Source organism: Microcebus murinus, chromosome 2, assembly GCF_040939455.1.
Source record: "Microcebus murinus isolate Inina chromosome 2, M.murinus_Inina_mat1.0, whole genome shotgun sequence".
NCBI lineage: Eukaryota > Metazoa > Chordata > Mammalia > Primates > Cheirogaleidae > Microcebus > Microcebus murinus.
This window is the reverse complement of record NC_134105.1, coordinates 117,645,379-117,663,444: the sequence shown is the minus strand read 5'-3', so window position 1 is coordinate 117,663,444 and position 18,066 is coordinate 117,645,379. Positions and strand designations below refer to the sequence as shown.

The following is an 18,066-nucleotide window of genomic DNA, read 5'->3' as shown; positions in this document are numbered from 1 at the left end:
TACTGATCTCACCAACTGATAGGAGTTGACTATAACCTGCTTATCTGTGGCTCCAAATTTGACAGCCTCACTTATCCAGAATACGTCCCAAAAATTGGGTGCTAAAAGGCTTCTGAGAAAGACTACTAAATCTTGATTTTTGATTCTGCTGGACTGTATAAAGCAGTGCTAGGCATATGCAGTCTACAGAGCAGTACTGATATGGACTGTTAGTTACTAGTCTGTTATCACATAAATACAGAAATTGAGAGTAAGCGTTTAGAAACTTTTATAGCAATAATTTGACATTGCTTAGTATTCAAGCATGTGGACTCCTTTTTGTTGAACAGAACATAGATCAGTTTTGGTTTTGTCTAATTTGTGAGAAGAGTTTGAGCTATGTACTCGTCATGTGTAGTAGGACTGCATTATAACGTGTGATGTTTTAAGGTTAGTTTGAAAACTGTTATTCAAAAGTGTGTAAAATCTGAAATCATTTTATTTCATGGAAAGATAATGTATTTTTAACTATAACCTTACAGTATACATTATTTGAACTGGCTACTGATCAAAGATTGAAGATGAATTTTAAAAAGACAGCACTATCTGCTTTATTTTGGATAGCAGTTAAAAAAAATACACTGACTTTGCTGAGATTGCATTAACATCTCTTCTTCCATTCCAATCAATATACCTCTGTGAATCTAGTTTCTCTGCTTTGAATATTATTAAGCACTACGTAAATAATTTAGATATACATTATCCCCTGCAAAGAGCATTGCTTTTTAAAAATATTTTATTATTATTATTTTTTACTTCAAAATATTAATTAAGGGGGTACGAGTGTTGTTTTTTTTTACATGGATACCTTGTATAAAACTTAAGCCAGGGCTTTTGGTGTGCCTATCACCAGAATAGTGTTCCTTGTATCCAATAGGTAAGTTTTTATCCCTCACCCACCCTCTCATCCTCCCCCCTTCTTGGTTTCTCATGTCCTTTATATGGCTTTGTGTCTGTGTGTACCCATCCATTAGCTCCCACTGATTAGTGAGAACATATGGTGTTGGGGTTTTCATTCCTGAGATACTTCACTTAGGATAATGGTCTCCAGCATTCCTTTTTATGGCTGGGTAGTACATATGTGTACACACATGCACATACACACACACACCGTGTTTTCTTTATCCATTCATGAATTGATGGGCACTTAGGTTGATTCCACATCTTTGCAATTGTGAATTGGGCTGTGATAAACATTTGAGTGTAGGAGTCTTTTTGATAAAATGACTTTCTTTCCTCTGGTTAGATACCCAGCAGTGGGATTGCTGGATTGAATGATAAGTCTACATTTTTCTTTGAGAAATCTCCATACTGTTTTCTATAGAAGTTATACTAATTTGCAGTCCCACCAACAGTGCATAAGCGTTCCCTTCTCTCTGCATCCACACCAGCATCTATTGTTTTTTGACTTTTTTAGTAATGGCAATTATGATAAGGGTAAGGTAGTATCTCATTATAGTGTTAATTTGCATTTCCCTGATGATTGGTGATGTTGAGTGTTTTTTTCATGTTTTTTGGCCATTTATCTATCTTCTTTTGAAAAATTAACATTCATGCCTTTTGCCCACTTTTTGATGGGATTGTTTGTTTTTCTTATGGATTTGTTTGAGTTCTTTGTAGATTCTGGTATTAGTCCTTTGTCAGATGTATAATTTGTGAATATTTTCACTCAGTCCGTAGGCTGTCTATCCACTCTGGTGATAGTTTCCTTTGCTGTGCAGAAATTTTTAATTTGATAAAAATCCCATTTATTTATTGTTGTTGTTGCTATATTTGCCATTGGGGTCTTCATCATAAATTCTTTGCCTAGGCTGATATCTAGAAGAGCTTTCCCTGTTTTCTTCTAGAATTTTTATGGTTTCATGCCTTACGTTTAAGTCTTTAATGCATCTTGAATTAATTTTTGTATATCGTGAGAGATTAGGGGTCCATTTTATGTTTCTGGCTGTGGCTACCCCAATGTTCTCAACATCACTTATTGAACAGGGCTTCTATTTCCCAGTGTGTGTTATTGTCTGCTTTGTCTATTACAGTCTGGGCAGGAGTTGGGAAACATCTGTGTGGGGACCATGACACAAAAACTGAGGGGCTGAGGCTCCCTGGAGAGGACAAAGACACACAGTGGCTGGAGAAGCAGTAGGGCACCCGCCACCTCAGCTCAGGGGTGTGGGAGGGGGAGCCACCCCGAGGGGGTTGGCTGCCCAGTGCTTTGTTCTCAAGGAGCTCCCAGTTCACTGGCGGCAGCAGCGTTGGGGCTTGTGAGGGTAGAGAAGCTCTCCAGCAGCTCAGACGCCCGCCAACTGCCAAAGGTGTGAGGGGGGAGAAACAAACCTTCACCTGCCCTTTCCGCGCGGCTCCAAGTTTCTGAGAGTTGATCTCTGCCAAGACCTTGTTCCTTCTTGTTCTGCTCTGCAACTTTTTCCCATGGGATCTCTGGCAGGTTCTGGCACTTTTACCTCAGAATCACACCTGAGCTATGTTTTTTTTTTTTTAAATCTAAAACTTTTCCTTCTTTCTGAGACAATCTGGTGACTGATGTCTCTATTCAGCCATCTTGCCCTTGCCGGAAGAGCACTGTTATCCATCCAGTGCGGATTAGAAAAATTGACAAGCAAGAAGCAAGCTTCACTGTCACATTAGAAACCTTAGATAGGAATATAAACAATGTGTATTTGAAGTGTGCCTATAATTGTTTAATATGAAGAACTCTCTATTTCACAAAACATGTTTTGCTTGTTTGGCAAAAAGATACAAGTATAGTGGTGATTCTCTATATTAATTGCCTAGTGCACATTTTCAAAGAACAATATGTCCTTTTCTTGTAATTGTTTTCTCTTATTTCTACATTATTTAATGACATTTGTTGAAATTAATTTTATGACTTCTCACTCTATACAATTTTGAATTTATATATATATATATTTGAGACAGAGTCTCACTCTGTTGCTCAGGCTAGAGTGCCATGGCATCAGCCTAGCTCACAGCAACCTCAAACTCCTGGGCTCAAGCGATCTTCCTGCCTTGGCCTCCCAAGTAGCTGGGACTACAGGTGAGCACCACCATGCCCGGCTAATTTTCTCTCTCTCTCTTTTTTTTTTTTTCAGTAGTTCCTAGCTAATTATTTCCATTTTTAGTGGAGATGGGGGTCTTGCTCTTGCTCAGTCTGGTCTCGAACTCCTGACCTCAAGGGATCATCCCGCCTTGGCCTCCCAGAGTGCTAGGATTACAGGTGTGAGTCACTGTGGCCACTGTGCCTGGCCTGAATTTATATTTTATACACTTTTATTTGTGCCATTTTCATTTTTAAAAATAATTTATTTTTATTATATCTGACAAACAGTAGCCTGTAATTAATTGGAAATTTAAAAAAAACCTGGTTGTTGTCCACAGTTTGAGAAGCACAGCTCTCTAGACCAGTGCTTCTTAATCTTGTTAAGAACGGCCTAGGGAATCTTACTACCATGAAGATGCTGACTCAGTCTGGGTGTGCCTGAGAGTCTGCATTTCTGACAAGCTCCCTGGCAGGTGTTGCCAGCCCATGGACCCTACTTCGAGTGAGAAGGCATTAGAGTGGCACTGCCCAACAGGAATGTGATAGCAGCCACATCTGTACTTTTAAATTTTCTAGCAGTTGCATTAAAAAAGTAAAAAGTGAAAATAATTTTGAGAATATATTTTAACTCAGTATATCCATAATATTATAATTTCAACATGTAATCAATATAAAGTATTAATGAGATATTTTACATTGTTTTTCTCATCCTGTCTTCCAAATCTGGTGTGTATTTTATATATATACATATAGCGAAATTCTATATTTTCACTGGGAAAAGTGGATGCACATACCCGAGTTGATCTAAATATACTTAGAAGTTCTACAATAACTGAATTGAGTTTAAAATTAAAATTAATTAAAATTAAATTAAATAAAAAAAGCTCAGTTCCTTAGTCATACCGGCTACATTTCAAATGTTCTACAGCTACCTGTGGCTAGTGGCTGCCATATCGGATAGCACAGCTTCAGAACATCCTTAGACCTGACGATAGGTATTAGAACTAAATATAAAGTTGATTTGATTTAGTTAAAAGAGTAATCAAGTTTCCTCTGGATTATGGGAATAAAGAAAATAGGTATAAAGAGCCATAATACTGATAAATGAGAGCAAACAACAAGGAAAGAAACTGCAATATAAGCCAAAAAACATCAGTTATAAACATTTGGGGATCAATTACTATAGGGCTGAAGTTCCTTCACCTTTCTCTGGCATCCAAGAATATCACATAGTAAATAACACTTTGTTGTTAATAGTTTCGATTTCTAGCGATTATCCAAAGCTAAATTTGACATTAAGGAGGTAGAGAGATGCATAATACATTTTGTGAAGATTTCCAGAAAAATAGTTGAAAAATTGAAAGCATTTTGTAATGGTAAGTTTAAATATCAGAGACTTATTGGAACTCACTGGGGACTTGTTGGAGCAGAATAATCTCAGAAACTATGTATTGTATGAGATCTTAAATCAAATGAACAGGAAAAACAAAAATAGAGGAAGAAAAACTTCTGTTTTGCAAAATTTAGGAAGATAATTATAAAGGCAGGAAGAAAAGCTTCCAGGAAACACTGAAGCCTATTGTGAAATAATGTATCACAGATGTTAGCAGATGAGAAATTGTAGCTTAAAGGAAATTTAAGCCCTTAGGGTAGAATCCAAGACCAACTCTTTGGTCTTGTTTTTCTTTCCTTGCACTGATTGTTTCTTCTGGAAAAAGAGAAGGTCTGGAGTATTTAGTGTATGCACAGAGAGCACGGTCCATGCCTGTTCTGATTTGTTTTGGTGAGCCCGGGGCGCCCCCCTCCAGTGCTTGCCTCAGTAAGCAACCTTCCCAGTGACGCCCAGGCCTGCGAGACCTCAGGCCCTGCACACCCCTTCACTCCCAGCCGCGGACACTTGGGCATCAGCCCCGTGTGGGTCTGCAATTGCCCTGGAGCTCCAGGTGTGGAAACACGTGCCCCCCCGAATACGGATAGGGCCGCTCAGAGGAAGATTTTTGTTCTCATGAAGAGAAAAATGAGTGAGAGGGGACAAGAGGAAAGGAGGGGTGAACTGTGGAGAGAGGGAAAAGAAAAAGAGCACAAACAGAGGGGTTTCTGGCTCTCTGGTCCACTTTGGTCCTGCTGGACAGTGGGGAGGTCACCATCACCCACTGGGACACTTGGGGGGACTCCAGGAGCCACATCCAAGATTTGCCCGATTCTCTAGCTGTGAAACAGACTCTAGAAGTGCTTGGAATGTAGTTCTTAACAGCACAGGCCTCAAAGTCAGACTGCCCGAGTGCATACACAAGCTCTACATTTTTTATTTTATTTTTTTGAGACAGAGTCTAGCTCTGTTGTCCAGGCTAGAGTGCAGTGGTGTCATCATAGCTCACAGCAACCTCAAACTCCTGGGCTCAAGCAATCCTCCTGCTTCAGCCTCCCAAGTAGTTGGGACTACAGGGATGTGCCCCATGCCTCACTAATTTTTCCATTTTTTGTAGAGAAAGGGTCTCGCTCTTGCTCAGGCTTGTTCTGAACCCTTGAGCTCAAGGGATCCTCCTGCCTCCGCTTCCCAGAGTGCTAGGATTACAGGCGTGAGCCACCGCGCCCGGCCATCAAGCTCTACATTTTTAACTGAGTGATCTTGGGAATTTTCTTAACCTCTCTGTGTCTCAGTTTTCTTACCTTCATGTGGGAACAATAGAACATCACCCCCAGGATAAACTGGAATGATAGCTATCATGCTTTTAGAACAGTGCTTGGTAAGCTCTCAAAAATGTTAACCATTATTTGTGTTATTTTTTTACAACTACCATGGAGATTTACTTTCTTGAGCTTGGTGTCCTTTAGGGAGGAGTGTAGACAATAGGAAGAAGGTTTTTGTCTTCTCTTTCTTGTTTTTAAAATAAATGTAACATGATATTAAAAGTCACTCCTAAAGAGAAGCCTTCTCTCTATGCTTATGACATTCACACTTCCTGTCTCCAAAAATAATTATTTCCTCCTTCTTTTCCTTTCCTTAGAACAGCCAGCACCCATTTCACTTTGTTGCCCTTCTCCCTGGTGAGAGTCAGACTGTCACAGGAGGACAGTGTCCAGTTCTTGGATTTATATCACAGGAGAGCTGCAGAAACTTTGGAGGAAATTTGAGGAACCTCCAAGAATGTAAGCCCTGTGAGCGTGGGGGCCTGTCAGGTGTACCCTACAATGGACAACAGGAATTCAAAAATGTTATTGAATATATGTGAAACCACTGATATTAAAATAATGTAAGGCCATAAAGCAGGAATAGTGACACATATCTGATGTCTATAGAAGTATAGATACAGCTAAGAGTTAACCAGCCATTGCTCCCTAACTTCCCTACTGCTGTGACTGCTTCCTGCTTAAGAGTCATGTCTCCTTGACAGATGCAAGATTTGTGACTTCCCTAATCAATTCTATAGATAACATCGCTATTGCAAAACCTAAGACTGGTCTTTGAGATAGCTTCCAGACTCTGCATTCGTGGAGGAGCAACCAGAGCCGTGGCCATGTGCGAGAGCCAATCCAGCAAGTCTTGCAACCCCCTACTCGGGAACCGTCCCAGCCAAGAACACAGTTTCTGCTTCCCAACCCTATGAGCTCACCCCTAGCCAATCAACAAACCTAATACCCCGGCCCTTTCTTTGTTTGCCAAACCACCTTTATAAATCTTAGCCCCCAAATTCTTGGGGAGATGGATTCAAAAAATTACTCCCATCTCCTTGCCTGGCGCCTTGTGATATTAAAAATTCTTTCTCTGCTACAACTCTCGCTGTCTCAATATAATTGGCCTTTACTGGGCAAATTACTGAAGTTTTCGAAGTAAGGCTTTTAAAGAGTAAGGTTTACCGACTCTAAAAGAAGAAGTAGCTGAGGAACCATTCCTCAATAATTTAAAGAGGGGAAGTATTCTCACACTTCATCACTGTCCTTAGGGAATGTAAAAATATGTGGTATGTAAGGCACATAGTAGGTGTTCAATAAATGTTTGTTGAATAAATGAAGGAATGCATGTGCAGAAGTACACAAGGAAGGAGGTGTTTCCAGAGAGGGTTATTGTTGCAGGGTTATATGTTGCAGCATGTTGCAGGGATGTGGCGGATGAGGCAGACAGCATTCCCACCAGTACAGCAAACTTCATCACCTCTGGATAGTGTCATCCTGGCTTTACCTGAAGACTATTTCTCAAGGTCCCTTCCCACACTAAAATTCTCTAAAAGTAACATTCATTTTTAGTGACAAGTGAATTCCTCAAATTTTGTTTTCTCAAGTATTGCTTTATTATAATATAATTAACATAATCAACCTATGATGTTACTGTCCTAAGCCTCCCCTCCCTCTCAAGAGTCTGAGGAGTGTTCCGCACGTGCGTTCTGCCTCCCCTCTGGTCAGAGGTTGTTCCTTACCAATGTGTCCCTTTTCTTTTAAACTGTCGCCATCGCCTCCCCCTCCCCACTGTAGGGTGTCCTTTCTTTCCATTGTAGCCGCAGTCTGCTTCCTCTTTCCTTGCGGCTGTGGGAGCTGGGAGAGACAGTCAAGCTCTTGGCAGTGTCTGGTTAAGAGCAGTGATTTACAGTCTCTATAATCTCTGAGCCCTCTGCCTATCTGGAAATGGAAACTGCCTCCACATGTGTTTGTTTTATTGGGTTTCTGCATTTTGCCTCTCTACTTTTGCATGATGATCCCTTCCCCACTAAGGCACCAAGAGTCCCCCTTTGTACACTTTCTGGCAAGCACAGCCATGGCTAGAGCAGGCTTTTAAATTCTGCAGGTTTTGAATGGGCCACCTACTTTGAGTGCAAAGGCATTTCTAGCCGATCTTTTGTGAGGGGTGTGTGTGTGTGTGTGTGTGTGTGTGTGTGTGTGCTGGGGCAGGAGAGGAAGGGATGTCTCTAGAAAGACTAGAAGGCTCATAGCATGTTAGAGCTGAGGCACCTTCAAGGTCACTCTAGTTTAGGGCTTTCCAACCAGGCTCTGGAGGAATCTCAGAGTATCTCGGCAGTGCCTAAAGAGGCTGCTGTGTCAAGAGAGGGCTGATGAAAGCGGTGGGTTTTCCTAAGCCCCCTAGCAATTCCGCTTTTATCTGTTTTTCAGGCTGGTTCCACGTTTTCATTTTATACATGAGGTAATAGAGGTGGAATGACTTGTTAATTGGGTGCCATTTTACCTTGGCTACTGCTCTGCACTTCTCTTAGTTATCTTTGTCTTTCTTTTTTTTTTTTGAAACAGGGTCTCACTCTGTTGCCCGGGCTAGAGTGAGTGCCGTGGTGTCAGCCTAGCTCACAGCAACCTCAAACTCCTGGGCTCAAGGGATCCTCCTGCCTCAGCCTCCCGAGTAGCTGGGACTACAGGCACACACCACCATGCCCGGCTAATATTTTCTATATATTTTTAGTTGTCCAGCTAATTTCTTTCTATTTTTAGTAGAGACGGAGTCTTGTTCTTGCTCAGGCTGGTCTCGAACTCCTGAGCTCAAACGATCCACCCGCTTCAGCCTCCCAGAGTGCTAGGATGACAGGCGTGAGTCACCACGCCCGGCCTTAGTTATCTTTTTGATGTCCTATCACATTCCCTATAATATTTTTTTCATGACTTTCTCTGTTGTTCTAATTCCCCAACCCCATTCACCGCTCGCACACAGTACTTCATCTCCACAGGCGCCATGTTTTCCTGAAAGATTTGAGGTCTCTGGTGCACCTGCTCTTGCATCTTCTTTCCTCTACCTCAAAATTTCTCTTCCCTGTTCACTTCCCTCCCCTTCAGTCTCTGGGGAAGGTGTGTCTCTTGCCTCCCCCTCTTTCCAAGGCTAGCCCTTCCGCTCGTGCCTGCAGTGCCACTGCCTCCTCCTTCTGCTAGCATCTTGCCCCAAGGTTGGATTTATATATTTAATCATTTCCTCTCATGCAGATGTTTTCTCTTTACCTACAAACATATTTGGGCCTTTCCCTCATGCAAGTGAAACCAGCGTAATAAAACAAAGAAATCTCCTATTACCCACGGTTTTTAAATTGAGTATGAACCCCTTGCCCAAACATTCAGCTACCCTTCTCTCCTCTCGTCACCCCTCTTACACGCACCACATGCACCAATAAGCTACTTTCATTTGCTGAACATACCCAGCACTCTCTCTTTACTGGTTCCCTCCCTGGTATCTTCTGCTCCATCTCTTCTGCCTGTTAAAATTTTTCAAAGCCCATCACACCATCTCTTCAAGGAAGGCCTCCTTGGCTTCCCAAAGTGGCTGTAATCCTACACTCCTTTAAGTGGCCACGGCGCAGTTTCTGCCTTGCGAGATCCTCGCCTTCTTTCACCTGCCTGACAGCTCCAAAGGGCAGAGTGAGTCCTTCTCAGTTTTGTGCCCCTCACACTGCTTTTTGAGCTTTGTGCGTTTGACCTGCCCAAGTCATACAGCCAGTCGGGCACAGCTGGATCTAGACCCATTTCTCTTGATTCTTAGATAAATGATGTTTAGTGTTAATTAGGTGTCTATGACCTAGAATAGGAACATTTTTGTTTCTTTTTTATTTTCAAAGTACGGCATATGGCTTTCAATAAGGAGCATTTTATCTTGTGTCCCAAGAGGCTAAGTACAGCTGTTGTTGGTCTTTGGGCTCGCTTTTTGCTTGGACTGAGATTACTTTAGCCAGATAATTCTGCTAATTTAATAGGGCGGTATCATCTTTCAACCCAACTGCCAACTCTGACCCATTAGGTATGCTTGTCTGCAATACTGTGTTAAGAAGGATTCTGAGGCTCATTAGTAGGAAGTAATTATGCTTGATTAGTAATGTCTCCAAAGGGCTTGGGAGGGGAGAGTTTAGGCACAGGTGTCAGGTTTCTTCTATCCTGCGGGACACATGCAGTTTGAATCCTGGGAACAGATGTGCCCTTTTACCTAGTCCCCTTTGGAAAGTCTCCATGAACTGATGATCACATGTGACGGTTGGGTACATTTTGAGATGTGCAATTTTTTATGTGAGCCAAGCTGGCCAATGCTGGAGGACTGTGACTAAACCAGCAACCTTGGTCTCTCTGGACCTTCGCGCACTGAGCTAGAAAATGATTACTTTATTCCACTTTCAAATTCCACCCTTCTGCAATAGAGAGATGTCTTAGCTTCTCAGGGGATCTGAGGCCAGGCCATCCAACAACTTGCTTCTTTTTGCTGTTTCTGACAGCTTTCTCCTCAGCACATTGGAAGATGGCGGGGGATGCTTTTGTCTGGAAGGAGGGAAAGCTTTGGGGAGGCTGGACGCAAAGGCTTCCCTGGCTGAGCTGTGGCGCCCAGAGAGCCTTCGCCCTGCCCGGGTTCAGGGCTTCAGTGGCCTCAAACAGGGACCTTGCAATCCCACTGTGCCTCCCCCTCCCCACCTGGGCCAGGCAAGGGCGGGCTTCATGGTCCCCTCTCCTCAGCCCTCATTCCTCTGTGCCCTTTTCCAACCCAGACTCCAGCCCCGCTGAGACTTGAGAATATTACTTCTCTTTTGCTCAGGGAAGAAGAAAAGCCTCCAAACTCACATGCTTTTGATTGTTCTTGGTCTGGACTGGGATTGCCCGAGCAGCAGGACCCTGATTGTGGAATTTATCTTGCACTGAGCCCGGGTTGCTTTAACGCAGATGCCGCAGGGCTGGGAAGAGAAGCGGGTAAAAGCAGCTCCGTCCTGCAGGCAGAGGCTGAAATCCTTGCTCTCGCAGTCTGCACACTGCAGTCTCTGGCCTTGCTTCCGACCCCGGGCCCTGGGCTCTCCTGGCCTGCCTCAGTCACTCCATTCCCTTCCACACTTGGCGGGCATCTTTGGAAACATTTCTCCCTCTCGGCTTTGGAGAAAGTTTGTAAGTCGGCTAGTGTGACTCCCACCCAAGTTCAGCCTGTGCCCTGTTGCTTGTACAATTTCGACGGCCCCTCCTGGCCCCCCGTTCAGCAAATACTTCTAACCTTCCCCAGGCCGCCAGCCCGGTAGAAGAAACACAGGTATCATTTCCCAGCTGTCAAGTCACATTCTGCAACAGACAAACAGCGTTGCTGGAACCCCACTTACGGTGAACCTCCACAGCCCCCCGAGGTCGTGGCTCCTCTCGAAGCAGGTGGGCTCCAGTCCCTCCTCCAGACAGCACTTGACGGACGCCAGGCCGCTGACGCCAGCCCCCACGATTGCCACTCTCCGGGCCATGTCCTCCTGTGTGGGGAAAATGAAGCGGAACTTTCTAGCCACAGAAGCTCCACCCCATCCTCGGCTGCTTCCACAAACCAGGGAAAAGAATTTAGAAGATTAAGGGATTTGCTCAGCTTGAATCCCCCGTAGCCGGTCTCCTGCGTGTGCACATGAGAAGGGAGATGTTCAGGTCACCGGGCGACCCCGGCGCCTGGCATGTTCCCACCCCCACCCGGCACGGCGCCAGATGTCAGTGCAGTTGTGGCCGAGGCTGTGGCTTCTGGCAGAGTGGCTGGGATTGGACCCTTTCATGGACAGAGTCTTGCATTCTGGAATGTGCTGCTGTCTCCAGCCTCTCTTCTCTAGCCCTCGAACCGAGTAGAGCAGCACACCAGGAAAGGGTCACCTTGTCATGCAGGTGCTTTTTATCACGTGCAGAACTGCAGCTCGGATCGGCGTGGTAACCTGACAGGAAGCCACACAGCAGCTGGTGGGGGCAGCTGGGACCAGGAGCCAAGACCCTGTCTGTGGCCACAGGTGCTGCTGCAGCCCTGCCCTGTGTGATCCCAGCCCCTGGCACACCGCCAGCACCCCAGTGGGCTGTTGGGGTGTCCCTCTTGTGCTGGTCACCAGTGATGGCCACCGGTGGGAGATGGAGGGTGGCTGCCGGTGAGGGTGTGTGGTGGAAAGGCCGGCGTGGAAAGCCATCCATCCTCCCTCAGTCTGATACTGATTCGTCTCCAGGGCTCATGGCATCTCACCACTGGCACAGGCTGGAGAACCTTCTGACACGAGACCACCTGTGGGCACGATCACATGGATGCGTGAAAACACAGAGAGGAGTGTACTGCGCGGAGCAAGCAGCCAGGCTCTGGCTCCAGGCTGCCTGGGAGACATCTCGGTCCTGTCAGTTACTACTGTGTGATCTTGGACGGATGATGTAACCCCTCTGTGCATCACAAAAATGAAGAAAATGGTAATAGCTTCCTTGCAGTGTTTTGTGGGAATCAAGAGAATTAACACCCATAAAGTGTCTTAGAATGATGGTTCCTGGCACGTAGTAAATGCGTAATAACTGTAAGTTATTGTAACTATAAAAACATTTCCCAGAACTGGTTTTGTCTTCTGCCTGTCACATCAACAAACCTCTATTCTTTTAATCTCTGTAGCATTTCTGGTCATTCAGAAATGTCTTGTTAGCTTTTCCCTAATATGTTTTTTTGGCAAAATTGTTATCTTCCCAAGTTTGTAAGTTTTAAAAGCACAGTGAAGCGTCCCCCAAAACATAGTTTTCCTAAACATTTTCTATTTTTCCTTTCACAGATGGACTCTCTCCTTTTGTTTTTTATGATATGCATGTTTCGTTTGTAGAATCGGAACCCGAGAGAAGCAGCTCGACTACAGGGATGTCACTTGCTTTGTTCTCTGCTGTGTCCTGGTGTCTAGGGCAGCACTGGGAACACAGTAGAATACATACTCAATCCACAGTTTTCGAATGAAATGAAAAGCTTCCCTTTTTTCAAGTGTTACGTAAAATTGTTGTAGGGCTGGTTTCTTCCTATAGCAACTGGACTGTGTTTATTGGGGAAGAGCTGGTGGATTTTCTTTAGGCGAAGTCATGCATTAGACCCCGACGGACACGGTGGAATCAAGAACGCTGTGTGATTTCCCTCTCCTGGGCCCCAAAGGAGTAGAGTGACCCTATGTTTGGAGAGGCAGCTGAAGTGTGGGTGTTGGGGCCGGGTCACTCAGTTTCAGATCCCTGCTCTATCATGAATCAACTTGGTGACTTAGAAAAATGGCTTATCCACTTTAGGCCTCAGTTTCTTCATTTGCAGGGTGAGATACAATGCTATTCACTTTTGTGGGACATAATAGGCATTCAATAAAGAATGTCCACTTTTATGGGAAAAAAGACTCTGGTAATAAAGAGAGGGAATTGCGTATACACATATGATATCTGTGGCTGTGCGCAGAGGCACGCTGGCTCTATAACGACAGCAGGTCTGCCCATAGCATGACATTCATGTCTTCAGCAGGAAAACAGCAAACAAAGCAGGCTCCTTTGTTATGGGAGCGTGAGGAGCCATCTCTGAGAGCCAGGCAGAGATCCAGGGTGAGAGAATTCTCCTAGCGTGGCTCCACTGAAACTAAAGAGGAATTCAGCAGGGGGAGGGGTGATTTCCCTGGAGAGAGGCTCGTAGTGTTCACCCTGCCCTGGCGTGCTGGAGAGTGCGTTTGGACAGGAGGAATGGGCTCCTGGTGTGAGAGGACCATGGTGTGTATTTCTTTCCTTGCCTAGGATGTTGCAGTCTCAGGCCCATGCTGCTGACTAAAGCGCCGGGCTGGTCCAGTGAGAAGCACTCCTTTACTCCCAGTGCTGGGGGACAGGGGGGCCCAGCCAGGGACCTGGTTCTGCTGTGAGCTGACCATGGAGGCCTTGGGCAAGGAACTGAACTGCCCCGGGTTTACTTTGCAGAAGAGCATGTAAGTAGTGGATCTTATCCAAGGGCCTGACCAGTAATGTAAACATCTGCCTTTAAGCATCTGAAAGGCTATCACAGAGAGAAGGATTAGACTTACGGGCAGCGGTGGAACTGAAGAGGCACATTCGAGCTCAATAGAAGCACTTCCCAGCATTTCCAGCTCTAAAGTCAGCTTTATTGAGGCAGAGTCTAGATGACAAATTTTTGAAGATATCATAAGCAGGAGACTAATAGATCACGTGGAAGGGTGGACTCAGATGCCTTACAGCTGCAGTCCCCAGCCCCCGGGGCCGTGGACCAGTGATGGTCTGTGGCCTGTTGGGAACGGGACTGCACAGCAGGAGGTGATGGGGTGGGGAGCCGAGTGAAGCTTCATCTGTATTTACAGCTGCCCCCCACTGCTCACGCCACTGCCTGAGCTCCGCCTCCTGTCAGATCCTTCCCCCCGACCCTTGGCTCCTGCATCCGTGGAAAAATTGTCTTCCATATAACCGGTCCTCGGTGCCAAAAAGTTTGGGGACCACTGCCTTACAGGATCCTGTCAACTCAGATTCTATGGTTCATTCTCTGATTAATTCAGGCATCAAACACTCAAGTGGGTGGCTTCTGTGCTGCTAAGCCTAAGGCTAGGTATGGGGAGTGCAAAGGATGAACAAGGCATGATGCCTTCTCTAGAGCAGTGACCAGTCTGGTGGAGAAGTGAGATATGAAAATACATGAATATAATATGTATGTGTATATATATATATATATATATATATATATATATTGTTTTTTTTTGTTGTTTTTTTTTTGAGACAGAATCTTACTCTGTGGCCCCGGCTAGAATGCCATGGTGTCAGCCTAGCTCACAGCAACCTCAAACTCCTGGGCTCAAGCAATCCTCCTGCCTCAGCGTCCCAAGTAGCTGGGACTACAGGCATGCGCCGCCATGCCCGGCTAATTTTTTCTATATATGTTTTTAGTTGGCCAATTAATTTCTTTCTATTTATAGTAGAGACGGGGGTCTTGCTCTTGCTCAGGCTGGTTTCGAACTCCTGACCTTGAGCGATCCTCCTGCCTCGGCCTCCCAGAGTGCTAGGATTATAGGTGTGAGCTATTGCGCCCGGCCAATAAGTATAATATTCTGTATAAAGTGCTAAGATATAGGTATGTCTTATGGACAAAGTGCAATAAGAGCATGAAGAAGGAAGTGCTAATTCTGACTCTGGGTCGGTAGGAAAACAACACAGAGGAATAGTATTTGCTCCAGGTTTTGAAGGATGGATAGGACTTCAGTGGGCAGAGAAGGGAGGAGGGGTGCTTCAGAGTCTGGGAGCACTGAGAACAAGAGCTGGAGGTGGTTCATAAAGGTGTGTGTGGCTGTTTGATCCCATGGTGACTTTGCCTTTCTTTCTCTCTTTTTTTTTTTTTTTTTTTGAGACAGTCTCACTCTGTTGTCCAGGCTAGAGTGAGTGCCGTGGCATCAGCCTAGCTCACAGCAACCTCAGACTCCTGGGCTCAAGCAATCCTGCTGTCTCAGCCTCCCGAGTAGCTGGGACTACAGGCATGTGCCACCATGCCCGGCTAATTTTTTGTATATATGTTTTTAGTTGGTCAATTAATTTCTTTCTATTTTTAGTAGAGACGGGGTCTCGCTCAGGCTGGTTTCGAACTCCTGACCTCGAGCAATCCGCCCACCTCAGCCTCCCATTTTCTCTTTTTTAAAAATTTATTTTTATTTTAATCATTATGGGTACATAATAATTGTATATTTTTATAGGGTACATGTGAAGTTTTGATATAGGCATGCAATGTAAATTAATCGAATTAGAGTAATTGGGGTATCCATCACCTCAGGCATTTATCATTTCTTTGTGTTGAGAACATTCCCATTCCTCTCTTTTAGTTATTTTAAAGCATATCCTGACTTATCATTGTTTATAGTCACTTTGTTGTGCTATCAAATATTGTTCATTCTATCTAATTATCTAACTATATTTTTGTATCCCTAAATCATCCCCGCCATATCTCCCCTCCCCACTACCCTCCCAGCCTCTGGTTACTGTCATTCTACTCTCTGCCTCCATGAGATCAGTTACTTTTAATATTTAGCTCCCACATGAGTGAGAACATGTAAGATTTGTCTTTCTGTGCTTGGCTTATTTCATTTAACATAATTTTCTCCAGTTCTATCCATGTTGTTATAAATGGCAGGATTTCATTCTTTTTGTGGCTATATAATATTTCATTGTGCATGTGTACCACAATTTCTTTATCCATTCATCCACTGATGGACATTTAGGATGATTACAAATCTTGGCTACTGTGAATAGTGCTGCAATAAACATGAAAATGCAGATGTCTTTTCGATATACTAATTTCCCCTCCTTTGGCTATCTACCCAGCAGTGGGATTGCTGGGCCATATATAGTAGTTCCATTTTTAGCTTTTTAGGGAACCTCCATACTGGTTGCATTAGTTTACATTCCCACCAATAGTATTCAAGGGTTCCCCTTTCTCCACATTTTTGCTAGCATTCATTATACCCTGTCTTTTTGATAAAAGCTATTTTAATTGGGGTGAGATGATATCTCATTGTAGTTTTTATTTGCATTTCTCTGGTGACTAATGATGTTGAGCTTTTTTGATATACCTATTGGCCATTTGTATGTCTTTTTTTGAGAAATGTTTATTCAGATTCTTTGCCCATTTTTAAATTGGATTATTTGATTTTTTCCTATTGAGTTGTTGGAGCTCTTCATATATTCTAGTTATTAATACCTTGTCAGGTGGGTAGTTTGCAAATATTTTCTCCCGTTCTGTGGCTTGTCTCTTTACTTTGCTGATTGTTTCCTTTGCTGTGCAGCTTTTTAGCTTGATGTGTTACCAATTGTTCAATTTTGCTTTAGTTGTCTATGCTTTGGAGGTAATACTCAAGAAGTCCTTGCCAGACCGATGTCCTGAATATTTTCTCCAGTGTTTTTCTTTTAGTGGTTTCATAGTTTCAGGTCTTAGATTTAAGTCCTTAATCCATTTTCATTTGATTTTGTATATGGTGAGATATAAGAGTCTAGTTTCATTCTTCTGCATGTGAATATCCAGTTTTCCCAGCACCATTTATTGAAGAGACTGTCATTTCCCAACAGTATGTTCTTGGCACTTTTGTCAAAGATAAGTTGACTATATATGTGTGGATTTATTTCTGAGTTCTTTATTCTGTTCCATTAGTTTATGTGTCTGTTTTTATGCCAGTACCGTGCTGTTTTGGTTAACACATCCCTATAGTATAATTTGACATCAGGTAATGTGATTCCTTCAGTTTCATTCTTTTTGCTCAGGATGTCTTTGGCTATTCTGGGCCTTTTGTGGTTCCATATAAATTTTAGGATTACTTTTTTTTTTTTATTTCTGTGAAGAGTCATTGGTATTTTTATGAGGAGTGCATTGAATCTGTAGATTGTTTTGAGTAGTATGGAACTTTTTTTTTTTCAGTTTTTTTTTTATTTTTTTTATTTCGGCATATTATGGGGGTACAGATTTTAAGGTTTCAATAAATGCCCATTTCCCCCCTTCCCCCCACAAGTCTGAGTCTCCATCATGACCATCCCCCAGATGGTGCACATCTCACTCGTTATGTATGTATATACCCGCCCCCCTCCCTGTATGGAACTTTTAGTAATATGGATTCTTCCAATCAATGAGCATGGAATATATTTTCATTTTTTGTTATCCTCTTCAATTTTGTTCATCAAAGTTTTGTTTTCATTATAGAGTTCTTTCATTTCTTTAAGTTTATTCATAGGTATTTTATTTTATTTGTAGCTTTTATAATTGAGTTTACTTTCTTGGTTTTAGATTCTAGGAATTCAGATTGTTTACTGTTGGCATATAGACATGCTACTGATTTTTGCATGTTGATTTTGTATTCTGCAACTTTACCAAATTTGTATATCAGTTCCAATAATTTTTGGAGGGAATCTTTAGGTTTCTCTAGACATAAGATTATATCATCTGTAAACAAGGATGATTTGACATCTTCCTTTCCAATTTGCATGCCCTTTATTTCTTTCTCTTGTCTGATTGCTCTAACTAGAACTTCTGGTACTATGTAGAATAAGTGGTAAAAGTGGGCATCCTTGTCTTGCTCCAAATCTTAGAGGAAAGACTTTCAGTTTTTCCCCATTCACTATGATACTAGTTATTGGTTTGTCATATACGGCCTTTATAGTGTTGAGGTAAGTTCCTTCTATACCCAGTTTTTTGAGAGTTTTTATCACAAAGGGATATTGAATGCTTTTATCAGCATCAATTGAAATGATCATATGATTTTTTTTTGTCGTTTATT

At 43.3% G+C, this 18,066-nt stretch overlaps 1 protein-coding gene across 2 annotated transcripts in view; it reads right to left on the bottom strand.

The window, feature by feature from the left end:
- Positions 1-18,066, bottom strand: part of FMO1 (flavin containing dimethylaniline monoxygenase 1) — a 42,473-nt gene that overhangs the window by 15,269 nt on the left and 9,138 nt on the right. The window contains exons 2-3 of one of the 2 annotated variants that reach the window (XM_012765155.3): positions 13,837-13,928; positions 11,140-11,277 (exon numbers count right to left, since the gene is read on the bottom strand). In XM_012765155.3, coding sequence (XP_012620609.2) covers positions 11,140-11,277; positions 13,837-13,893 — 195 coding nt within the window. In that variant the 5' untranslated portion in view covers positions 13,894-13,928. The remainder of the gene's footprint in view (positions 1-11,139; positions 11,278-13,836; positions 13,929-18,066) is intronic. The other variant, XM_012765156.3, reaches the window with a different exon arrangement.